Source organism: Mixophyes fleayi, chromosome 3, assembly GCF_038048845.1.
Source record: "Mixophyes fleayi isolate aMixFle1 chromosome 3, aMixFle1.hap1, whole genome shotgun sequence".
NCBI lineage: Eukaryota > Metazoa > Chordata > Amphibia > Anura > Limnodynastidae > Mixophyes > Mixophyes fleayi.
The window spans coordinates 335,170,667-335,183,524 of NC_134404.1; the positions used below are offsets into that span (position 1 = coordinate 335,170,667).

General features: G+C 41.4%; 1 protein-coding gene across 1 annotated transcript in view; it reads left to right on the plus strand.

Annotated features, from left to right (window-relative positions):
* Nucleotides 1–12,858, plus strand: part of LOC142144949 (calpain-2 catalytic subunit-like) — a 42,775-nt gene that overhangs the window by 3,400 nt on the left and 26,517 nt on the right. The window contains exon 2 of the mRNA XM_075204318.1: nucleotides 533–602. Within this exon, the coding sequence (XP_075060419.1) occupies nucleotides 533–602 (70 nt within the window). The remainder of the gene's footprint in view (nucleotides 1–532; nucleotides 603–12,858) is intronic.

A 12,858-nucleotide genomic window follows, 5' to 3' on the forward strand; every position in this document is an offset into this window, starting at 1 on the left:
TTAATGTTGAAGACAGAGATAGTTAAAATAAATAAAAATGCCCATTGGCCACTTGTTTGTTGGACTACAGATCCTCGCGCTTTGACACCTGCGGTTCCCAGAGGCTCTTCAGAGTCCAGGGATACTTCAGCCTCTTAAACTTAACTAAAAATAATGATTGAGAAACCCTTCCTTGCATTAATAACCATTAGCCCCACAACATCATCTCTATAAGCGCAGAAATAACTTTAGCAACTAAAAGCTTTTCAGAAATACGTTGTCAGCAGCGGTGCATTAATAGAAGTACATTAGCAGGAAGGATTGCTGTATTGGCCACATCTGAAGTAGACTGGGCAGGAAGTGTACACATTGCGTTTCTTGATTAAAACATTTTTAGGTTGCTGCAGCTTCTGCAGAGGATGGGGGGGGGGAGCTTGTCATGCAGTTTACAGAGACCAATTCCGTTTCATTACTTCTCTGACTAATTCGTTTTCTGGATTTTGTGTCTCCAGATCAATTCTAGATTTTAAGATTTCTGCTATTTGTGTTTTAGGACCTGTGTTCCAACCCTGAGTTCATCAGCGGAGGAGCGACTCGGACTGATATATGTCAAGGAGCACTAGGTAAGACCAGTCTGTGCTCTCTGCAGTTACGCAGGGGGTATCGCCCAGTGTACGGTGTTATCTTATAGGGCAGCATGGTGGCTCAGTGGTTAGCACTTCTGCCTTACAGCACTAGGGGTCATGAATTCAATTCCCGACCATGGCCTTATCTGTGTGGAGTTTGTATGTTCTCCCCGTGTATGCGTGGGTTTCCTCCAGGTGCTCCGGTTTCCTCCCACACTCCAAAAAAACATACTGGTAGGTTAATTTGCTGCTATTAAATTGACCTCTCTGTCTGTCTCTGTCTATGTGTGTGTATGTTAGGGAATTTAGACCGTAAGCTCCAATGGGGTAGCGACTTATGTGAATGAGTTCTCTGTACAGCGCTGCGGAATCAGTGGCGCTATATAAAAAAATGGTGATGATGATGATGATCTTATTGTACAGGTAACTCTTTGTCAGAACATTTAATTGCATGGATTCACAGTCATGCAGGCACTCTTGCATTCTAAGTTGCTCAGCAGAAATGCGCAGAAAAGTTTCAATTTAGTAACACTATGAAATTTAGCCCCTTGACAATAATTGTGTATTTTAAAATCCACTTTCATAAATGCCGAAAGTATTTTTGGCTTATTATATTGCATCTATTTGCTGAAATTGTATCTTTAAAATTGTTGGATTACCCCCAACCAATTGCATTACTTAACACAATTGCTGACTCTCCGGACATGTATGGGAAAACTCCTGAATTTCGGGGAACTCTCCCCAGAGAGTGGGGCACAGTCCCAGATCCCACTTCAGTGCCTTCTGAAGTAGACAAATTGATGACCATAATCACACTGCCACACCCTCCTGCCCTAGTCCCTTGGATCTCCCTGCTGGGATCTCCTCGAGGTGGTGATCTCCCAAAGTAGGTCATTAGGATTTAATACCATTGGCTGAGAGAGACTGAAGCAGTGGGCGGTGCTGGCTGAAGAGGGCGACACATGATTGGAGCGCAAGCATCACGTGATCACCTCACATACAATTAAGTGATTCCCAGTATCAGCCACTGGTTTACGGTCTACCAGCTGATGACTGTAAATAATGCACACAGCTGGTAACCCCCTTTAATATTCTCCCCTTTACTTATGGTTGCCGAAAAGTCTTTCTTGATCCATTTTTTTTTTATTTATTTTTTTCCGTTATCTGTCCATTATAAAATGTTAATTATGAGTGAATATTGTTAATTCCGCATTGTGATTCCCATTAACACAAATGATTCAGCTCCTGCTCTAACAAGTTATCATCTGTTTCTTTTTCCCATGTACACTGTATCAGGGACTTGGCAATTTACCATTAGAAGCTCTCCCCCCTCCCCCCACAGCCAGTCTTTTCTTATTATAAAATAAACAGTGTCCCTATAGGCAGAACAGCGCTTGGCCGGGTCCTATAGCAGATTTTGGGTAGGGGTCCTGCAAAGACGTTCTTGCTTCCTGTCCCCACCCAGCAGATTGTCCAGAACTAAACACTTAGGGCCTGGGTCATTAAGGAAAGTAAGGCAAAAAAAATAAGTAAATGTTCTCCGGGACAAACCATGTTACAAAGCAAGGGGTGCAAATTAGTTTATTATTTTGCACATAAGAAAATACTGGCTGTTTTTTAATGTAGCACATAAATACTTAATAGCTTTATTTTTACACTGAAATTTAAAGTTGATCTAGGACATGCCCTACCCCAACTATAAATCTGTCCCTACGTTTTAAATTTACCCCCCCCCCCCTCCAATGCAACATGGTTTTGCCCAGGGGCAAAGTTACTCCTTTTTTATGCTTTGCTCTCCTTAATGACTCAGGCCCTTAGTCTTACATATTTTTCAAGGCATTTCAAGTTAAACTGTAGAATAAACATGTGTGTTTTGTATAAAATGTAACATTTTACGATTCAATGTTTATGGCATGAAAGGTTCAGTAGTGTATTTTATGAACAGTGAGAATACAAGGAAGCAGCCTGACAATGATCTATAATATTCTTCTGTGTTGTGTGGACGTACAGCCTATTGTCAGCGGAATCAGAGAGAGAGAGCTGACATCTGCCTAGTTAGATGTAATGCAGACGGTGTAGTGGAAATGAATATTGTCATAGCTACAGCACAGCTTATTCTGGGTTCTGCTCTCCAATGATTTCACTGCTATACTATACTGGGTTCTGCTCTCCAATGATTTCACTGCTATACTATACTGGGTTCTGCTCTCCAATGATTTCACCGCTATACTATACTGGGTTCTGCTCTCCAATGATTTCACCTCTATACTATACTGGGTTCTGCTCTCCAATGATTTCACCTCTATACTATACTGGGTTCTGCTCTCCAATGATTTCACCTCTATACTATACTGGGTTCTGCTCTCCAATGATTTCACCTCTATACTATACTGGGTTCTGCTCTCCAATGATTTCACCTCTATACTATACTGGGTTCTGCTCTCCAATGATTTCACCTCTATACTATACTGGGTTCTGCTCTCCAATTATTTCACCTCTATACTATACTGGGTTCTGCTCTCCAATGATTTCACCTCTATACTATACTGGGTTCTGCTCTCCAATGATTTCACCTCTATACTATACTGGGTTCTGCTCTCCAATGATTTCACCGCTATACTATACTGGGTTCTGCTCTCCAATGATTTCACCCCTATACTATACTGGGTTCTGCTCTCCAATGATTTCACCTCTATACTATACTGGGTTCTGCTCTCCAATGATTTCACCTCTATACTATACTGACTGCCAGAGTGGTTGAAGCATCTGAACGTTGGTAAGTGTCAAGTCATGGCAGAATAAGAACCATTACTGAGAATACCCTGCAGCATATACAACATGGGAAGTTGTGCTGAGCAGATTCTATTTACAGAGAATAAGACAAGGTATTGAGAAGTACATCCAGCCTAAAGAACATGCTAGTGTAGGAATAGCACAGCAATGTAGTAATGGGAGTTGTGCATACATACAGACGGCTATATACACTTGTATACATGTCTGTTTTACATATAAAATACAAAGTAAGAACCTCCAATATAAAAAAAAGAACATTTCAAAATGAAAATCTTTAAACAATGGTGTAAACAGTGTAGCAAAGAGATCATTTGTTCGCCCAGCTTTCTTAATATGTGTCAGCATTTATATACTTATTTTGCCAATCGCTGTTCTATGATCAGCGCAGTCTTCTCTCTCTCTCTCTCTCTGAAACTCCTCAGTCAGTTGCAGGTAGTGCGTTTATCAGACATAATATAAGAGGAAGCTGCTGGTGTGATAGGAAGAGGAGTCATGTTTTGTGATTTCCTGTTACCCATCACTATGGTACCAAACAATTATTTTACCATGTCGTATAGACAAACTCACACTGCTGTTGTATTGTACCGTATAACATTTCTAATCCTACAATGATACAGGATTATCTAAAACCTCACATGAGACCAGGAATATAGATAATTGTGAATTTAAATCACAAAATTTCAAAATGTGCAATACCTGCTTCAAGGTCATTGGTTTATATACAGTATAATAGAGGGCTGACAATACTAATACTAGTGTTATAAGCACCCCCTCCCCCTTCTAAACATCATTATTCATGGATCATTCTAGGGCTAGAAAACAAATCTGGTTCTGCCACATTCTGGAACACCGTTTCCAGACATTAGTTTGGGGTCAGAGTTCAGCAGGGCAGGGCTACTTTTTTATTTTCGGACATATAACCTGTTCTAAAAACAATGGGCCTGAGTCATTAAGGAAAGTCAGGCAAAAAAATGAGTAAATGTTCTTCAGGACAAACTGTTACAATACAAGGGGTGCAAATTAGTTTATTTCGCACATCAGTTAACTACTGGCTGTTTTGTACGTGTACATTGTTTTGGTCAAGATATGTATTCACAACAGCACGATCGCGTGTTGCAGCAAGGTGGCTCAGTGGTTAGTACTTCTGCCTCGCAGCACTGGGGTCATGAGTTCAATTCCCAACCATGGCCTTATCTGTGTGGAGTTTGTATGTTCTCCCCGTGTTTGCGTGTGGTTTCCTCCGGGTTCCTCCCACACTCCAAAAACATACTGATAGGTTAATTGACTGCTATTAAATTGCCCTGAGTATCTCTGTCTGTGTGTGTGTGTTAGGGGGATTTAGACTGTAAGCTCCAATGGGGCAGGGACTGATGTGAATGAGTTCTCTGTACAGCGCTGCAGGATTAGTGGCGCTATATATATAGATGATGATGACACTGAGGTGATTAGTCCACCTAAACATTTTAATAAAGAGGGTTCTGAATATATCTCCCAGAATAATATACTGAACAGTTGTCAAGGTTATCGGGCCCCTATGCTCATGGGGCCCCTGGGCAACTGCCCAATGTGCCCAAGGGTTAAGACAGCCCTGGTTCTACCGTTCCTGTAAGTAAATACTCGTGATTGACATGGGTGTAACTATGTTGGTGCTTTTCAGACTGAAACATGCAATTTTATTTCATTTTACTCGACATATGCGAAAATACATTTTCAATGCTTCTCCTTTCCAACATATGCCGGGTACTGGCTGTTTTATTGTTAAATCCTGGACGTAAGGGAAATGCATCAAGTTTTAATTTTATTAAGTTGTTAGAATTAAGAGAGATGTCAACTGTTTTTTGTTTAAATTTATATCCTCCAATCCGATGATTTTCAAACATTGTTCATCATCTCTCTGGAAAGCTGCAACATTGTTTCAACAAAAAGTAACAGGATCCTTGGCTGCCTGCCAAGTGGTTATAGTGAATGGGGAAGAGGAGAGGCTGTGTGAAAGCTCAGACTATTGTGGGTTCAAACTGAATCAACTGAAATCACTGGCTCACAAGTAGATGTGTTAGAAACCGCTTTAATATTGGCTGACTTTTCTGTCAGAAGGCAGCAGTTGCAAATAATTGTATAATCAATTGGGGGATATAAATTTAAGAATATAAAAATTGTGTGGCTTTGCCATGACCTGTTTACTGCAAATGTAGTTGTGAGAGGCAGATCTTTACACACATACTGGGGATTTTTTGCCAATTTCCCACCTGGGCAAAATTCTGTGAATACAACATATAGGAGATTAGCAATGAAAAAGTCAGGTTGTTTTAATGGATTTTAAGGGGGAAACAGATGTTTTTATTTAACTTAATTTATTTACGTTTAATTTAATCTGTGATTTTAGATGACAATTAGGTTATTATTAATAACTGAAGGCATGTCTCTCTCTCGTGTATGACACTTGTGCACAAACAGCGTAAGGTGTCCATTTGCTACTAACACTGTCACATCTATGCGCTATCCTTGTGTCACTATACACACTTGTACGCCTGGCGCAAATGTTACTGAACTTATGCGCAGAAAATTTGCTTTTTTTATCTGCAGCTTTCCCTGTGTACGTTAAAAGTGCAAATGCCGGACTCTAAATGAGCCTCTTTATCTCTCCTTTAATTTCCTTAAATATGTAATAATACCGACAAGAATGTCCGTGATATAACTGTGACTGGTCCTGCCAGATTGTATATTTGTAGTTTCTGAAATGACTGTAGTTCTGCAGCATTAATTACTTAGCAAAAGGCTTTCAGCCAAGGGGAAGCTTAGGACAGCGATTTCTGTACATCTTCATAATCAATAATTTGTGATTGCTGCTACCGCAGTCCCGGTGTGCAGGAATCATTACATCATTGCAATGAGATAACCTTCACTTGCTCTGTGGATGCTACAGACACCTAATATTAACATAGAGTTAGGATTTCCTCCGGGTGCTCCGGTTTCCTCCACACTCCAAAAACATACTAGTAGGTTAATTGGCTGCTATCAAAATTGACCCTAGTCTCTCTGTCTCTCTGTCTGTGTGTGTGTGTGTGTGTGTGTGTGTGTGTGTGTGTGTTAGGGGATTTAGACTGTAGGCTCCAATGGAGCAGGGACTGATGTTAGTGAGCTCTCTGTACAGCGCTGTGTAATCAGTGGCGCTATATAAATAGATGGTGATGATAGAGAGAGAGAGAGAGAGAGAGAGGTTTAACGTTGTATGAATCTCAAAGTACTGATGCTCCATTTTCCAGGACTGATCATGTAAAGAGGTTCTGAAAATAACCCAAGCTGTTTCTAGGCCCTTTTACCAACAAGTCCTAATAAAACAGTGTAGTAGAGACTGTCACAAATAAATTATCCACCACCAAGGGATTGTTGTGCCAGGTAATACACTATTAATTTAGGCATTTTACTATATCTCTATACTATATCAGTGCTCTCAAACAATGGTCTAGTGCACTACGGGTCATTAACACATTTTGCATTGAAAAATAGATAAAAGTTGCATGAAAACTGACCCGGGCTTTGGACACATTAAAAAATATGTCAAAATTCATGAATGTGTTGCTCACGTGTTGTCCGTTTACCAATACACTCTGTTGTACAGACCGTGAGCATCACCATATGAGAAATGGGCTCTATTGCGTTATAAAAATGTATAAGTAGTAATTTTAGACCGCTGTAGTGTGAACATAATCACTGACACTTATTTGTTGTATGTGATTAAATCCTGAGAGTGATGATTCGGAGCTCTGGAGACGGCACAGGAAACCTGAGCAGCTGAGTAATTTGCATACTAGTCGGGCTGGTTAGCATGTTGGTCCCGGACCATCCCCCAGGAGGATTATGTTGTAATGCTAATTACTGAGATACTGATAGTGAAGAGAGGTTTATAGGAACTATGGAGAGGTCATCAAAGGATTAATATTCTCCAGCGTATCCTGGTTCTTCTTGCTGGATTGGAGTGATGTTATTGTGCTGTTAACCAATGTCTAGAAACCATTGTGATTATCATCTGTGGGTTACCCATTTAATGGTGTATCAGTAATTAGATTTGCAGGTTTTTTTCAGGGGATTTAAAAATGAGCAGAATTACCTCAGGCATTTTCCATGGAAAAAGAGTAACTCTGTGTTTCTACATTGTGACTGGGTGTAATGCAATAAAATGAGAAAATTTGACTATAAAACATTTGGGCAGAGGCTGTGCCTGAAAATTTGTGTAAAATCATATGAAGTATAGAAATATTAACAACAATTATGTTAAAACATTGATGGTAATTTCATAGATGATTTCCTTAATCATAGAAAGGGACGTTTGCATATCTGATTGGGTCAGTAATTAACCCTTTTGCCCATAGAGGACAGTTCTCAAAACATGACCTGATGGGGTATTTGAGGGCCAAATTTGTTAAAATCTGTTCTTTAAAGTCTTTTTTATGGATTGTGTAAAGCTGGGTACACACCTATGCAAATATCATGCAGATCACACGATTCATGACTGCGGGGCTTGATGAATAGCGTCATTTTGGAATCCGTCCTCTAAACGATTGTCACAATTTAGGCCAATTACAGCAGGGGCGGGGCTAATATGACACAATATTTGCATAATTAAGCCCCGCTCCCCGCCACTTATCTATTGCGGGGGTGAGAACCGGGAGGTTGCCCTGCTCTCCTGGGAGCCCGGGAGGTCTCCCAGAAATGCGGGAGTCTCCTACACATTCCGGAGAGTAGGCAACTATGCGTTAAAGAAAAGCAGCTAATGAATCTCTAGAGACTGAAGTGTCTTTTACAATTCTGTCTCCATTACTGAAGTCATGTTGTCTTACCTGTCAGTCTTTGATTAAATCTTGGTCTCCATGAAAATGGCCACCTCCATAGACATCAATACATGGACATAGGACACAATTTCTGAACAGTGTCATCATGCCACTGATGGCGAAGCCAACCACGTCTTGTACTGGCTCAGCATCAGGGAGAATGCCAGACTCTTCATGGAGTGAGGGAGATCACCTCTATTTAAGGGAGTTTCCCTGACAATCGGGGAGAGTTGGCAAGTATGCCGAAATATCACGATAAGAATGGAACGATGTCGGGCGAATGTGAAGTGTGTACGCACTTGCCACCAGCAGTGTAGGCAGATATCTGTAGAGTGCACAGAGTCAGGATTTTTCAGCAGATGATTGACAGATGAAGAGCACAGTGTACAGAGACCGTCATGCTGATTGGACTTTGGTGAAATCGTTAGAGAAATTGCATCTGCAGTATGATTGTATAGAAGTAACTGGCTTTATAAGCTGTAGGATGTGATCGAATCTGGTTTCTGCTGCTGAATGCACTTTACATTATTTATTGTATGTGTGGTAGAGAATTGTACTTTATATTACTTTTCAGATCAGAAAAATATTTTTTATTCTATGACCCAGCAGCTTGTGGTTCTAATTGCCGTTCATTTCATTGCACTGAGTAATAATTATTCTGATATATTGTATAAACTTATACTTGGCTTATCTCTTGCGTTGCAAAAATCAGAGCCACCTATTTAATGGGTGAGGGTGTGACAACCAACCACACCCCATATGGGAGCTGCTGTGGTTACAGTGTGTGACTCAGTCACTGTGTGTGTGTGTGTGTTCTCTTCCGTCTGTTGTATCAATAGCCGCCTCTGGCCCCGTCTGTTACAGACTGAGGCAGGTATCAGGTGTCCCCTCTATAGGGGAGAGTTAGAATGGAAGGTGTATCCGATGATGTCTCTATTCACCACAAGAACACTGTGGAACCAGCGATGAAGCTGCAGCTACACAGCATCTGCTGCAGCTCTGTAACCTACCCTGGTCTTTGGTGTACAGAGTAATGTATATAGCTACGCCCTACTGTCTCTTTATGGAAATATTAGATGCAAAATAAGCACTAACCAAATTGAGTAGCTGCCAATTTTAAAGCGCCACTAACGAGGAATACAAGGTGGTGAGTTTCTTTGTCAGACATTTCTGTCTGGGAGAGGCTGGCTGCACTTTCTGGAGAATCTCGGCCAAACATTTATTTGTGTAATATATATGTGAGTGTTTAACGTGGCGTGCACACTATTGCCGTTATTACGGTAATAGTGCGCTTAATTAGTTATTACGGTACCTTTAACGCTGGATTTCAGCTCGCCGCTCAGGGAGCTGAAACGCCAACAATTAAATATGCCCCTATGTGTCCTTTTTACTTGACCTCAGATATATTCCCCTGCCTGAAGACAGACAGGAGCAGTAGTCGACGCCCTCCCCTTTGCTGTCTGTCTGCATGAAGCGTCTGTCTGAGCAAAGCGGCTTCAGGCACTTGTGCAATGCATGATGGGACAGGAAATGTGTGAGCACAACAGATTGGCATTGACACCCAGGAGCCTGCAGAGGTAGTTAGTGCTGGAACACAGCTATTGGTTAAAGAGGTCCATCACCTTCAGACAACGTTGTCTTCCAGGCAGACATGTAAAATTTTATTGTACTTATATTTACAGCTCAGCTAGTCGGAAGATCACAACAAAATTGCAAAAACTTGTTTTTATTATGTTCATATTGATGAATGCTACAAATTGTTTAGGCAAATTGCAAAAATTATTTGGTGTACAAAGGATGACCAAAGCCAAGTAGTGACAATCTACAACCCGCACAGGTCCTGAATTAGAGCGGAACGGAAAGAGAACACCTGCTTTTTCCACGTGACTGTATTTTTGAGATGCTTCAGTACAGATCATGTGACAGAGGGTGGGGGAATGTGACAACGTCATTACGTCGCTATAGCCCCGCCCCTACTATAAAATACAGAAATTCAAGGTATTGAATAGCGGGGATGAGGCTTAATGGTATTATTAAGCCCTGCCCCTGCTGTTCAATGTAGTGGTTTTCGGCATTTTACAGGGTCCGGGAGGTTTGCCTATTCTTCCGGGAGGATTCATAGAAATTTAGGCGTTTCCCGGGAGAGTAGGCAAGTATGCTTAAGATACGAACGACGCAATGACGTATCATCATCAACTCCTCCAGAACGTGCACCTGGTTTATGTAGGTGCTAACATATTTAAAGATTTGTGTAACCCAAAATAAGATACATCTGAATGGGGCGTGCTTAATTTGCGTCTGTACAGTGCTGCACTTGCATGTTAACGCTCCCCCAATCCACCCTCCGTGTGCAAGATACGTGTGGCTCTAAATATGCAATGCACGGTGTGCGTCAATTTTGGGGCCTGATTATCCAATAGGCTGCACCCTAGGACGCAAAAGACTTTTGAGGAGGCGCAGGAGTTTTGGGGGTGACGTGGAGAGGTATAAACTGAAATTAATTTTAAAATTTAAGAGACTAGTTGTTCTCCAAAGTAAAAAGCAAACGTAAAAGAAAAATGTAGTAAGGTTTTAATCTTGACGTATTCCCGCGGTAAAGGCTGAAGACAATGAGTCATCCGTGGACGGGCGCTTGAGGATAGGCGAGTAGAAGTGACGAGGGAGGCAACAGGCGCAGGTGTGACACCTCTCCCCCTTCACCCTCAGTAACGCTCGTTTGTGACCCCGTTCCGCAATATGGTTCTGATTTAAATGAAAACGAGACGAGTGACAGATTGCTGCGACCCATTTAAAAAGCTAAGTGGAGCGGAGTTTCGAAAACAGAGGAACCTGAACATTGGTGGGGGGTGGAGGAAGCTGGATATTAAATTAAGGACAGGTTCGTATTTATCTTTACCTGTGTTGGAAGGTGATGGGGCGCTACGAGCATATTAACCTGACCCCTTAATCAGGTCCTGACCAATATGCAAATTTATATTGCGCAAATGCACTCCTGTACAACCCAGGCCCTAAGCCCGCAGTCCGTTATACGGGAAGAGCCTGTTGTGTGTTTTCTTCCACTCTCTAACTCCCACCTCTGACTGCACATTATATTACTGGTGTTTTCCATCAGGCCAGGAATGCAGTTGCATAATCAGCTCTATAACATCCAGCCGCAGGCACAGAACTCCCTTTCATAACCCCGGTCACGTTGGTTTCTCCCAAAATCACAGGGTTCTAGTAAATACTTGAGCATTTAGAATTTTGCACCAGCATTTGGACATAGCAACAAAACCTTCACATCCCATGTGTACAACTGGAGTTATGTCCTATATCGCCACTGTATAATGAAGCCTTATTTATCGAAGTGTGATATATTCCCAGAATTAGAAATACATCGTATATGATGCAAAATAATGCCCAGAATTTTACAATAATTTTATTACAGCGACCAACATTAGATCTCCTGGTAAATCATTTAGTCATCAGACATTATAATAAATCTATTCTATTCATTTTCTATGAATGTAGAGAAAAACTTAGATTATTCTACATACAGAACATAAACTGTGAGTACTGCCTGTAGCTGCAGAAACAGTAGTGTTATCCCCATGGTGAATAATTACAATTGAAAGTTAGAAAAAATTGTTTGAAACTATGTGAAGATTCTTTGAAACCGTTTTCTACATAAACTGTGTAAGATTGATGTCTTATTTTTTTTAAAAATTCAAGCTAACAGTCCTGATTTTCACATTTTCGCTCTGTTATAGTAGCCACTTTGGATTTTAGGTGTAGTACCTCTTTAATATATTATGTACAACACAGAGGTGTAAAATACGCAGTGATAAAAATATATACAGAGGTTTTGGAACCACTTGGGAGCCTTAAGATAAAGTAAATTATGTTTCATACAAGTGGCTTGGGAAGGTTGGACTTCCGATAGCCGGACAACCCTGCACCTCTGTACGAAAACGGGGATTATCTCAGGACGCCTAACATGAAAGTCTCTGGGAGTGGGACAGGGGCGTGGCCACGTCTCAATGAGGGAGTGGCCACATCACAATCAGGGCATGGTCACACCCCGAGAGAGCTGCAGGGCTAGGCTGCCCATTGGCTATCTCCCTTCTCCCAACATTCCTACCGGCGAAACAAACATGTCCCGGGCGGGACAGAGCTCTAAATCCGAGACTGTCCCGCTGAAATCGGGACTGTTGGGAGGTATGTTATCTCGATGGCCCATTTGGGGATGAGTTAAAATCCAATTATGTGTCAAGAAGGATAAAACACATTGTTTACTGCTATCACAAAATAAAGTCATTACCTCCCCATTCTACCTCTTAAAAAAAAAAAAAAAAAAGTGTCCTGAGGAGATCTGAGAGAGATCAAAATGCTGATAATATAGTTATTTCAGTTACTTGAGTAATTTGCTGCTGTGTACGAATCAACCAATCCACATAGTGCGTTCCTGCAAAGCAAATTTGCCTGGCTGTCAGTCACTCTGTGCTGGCAGTGTTAGAGAAGCTCCTCCCTCCTAACATGGCAGCTTGATGTGGTTCAGTGAAAGAGCGCACGGAGGACATATATAGATAATTCATTCTTCCCACATGTGGGCGCAAACGCTTTATGTCTGTACGTTCCACCTACCCAGGCTG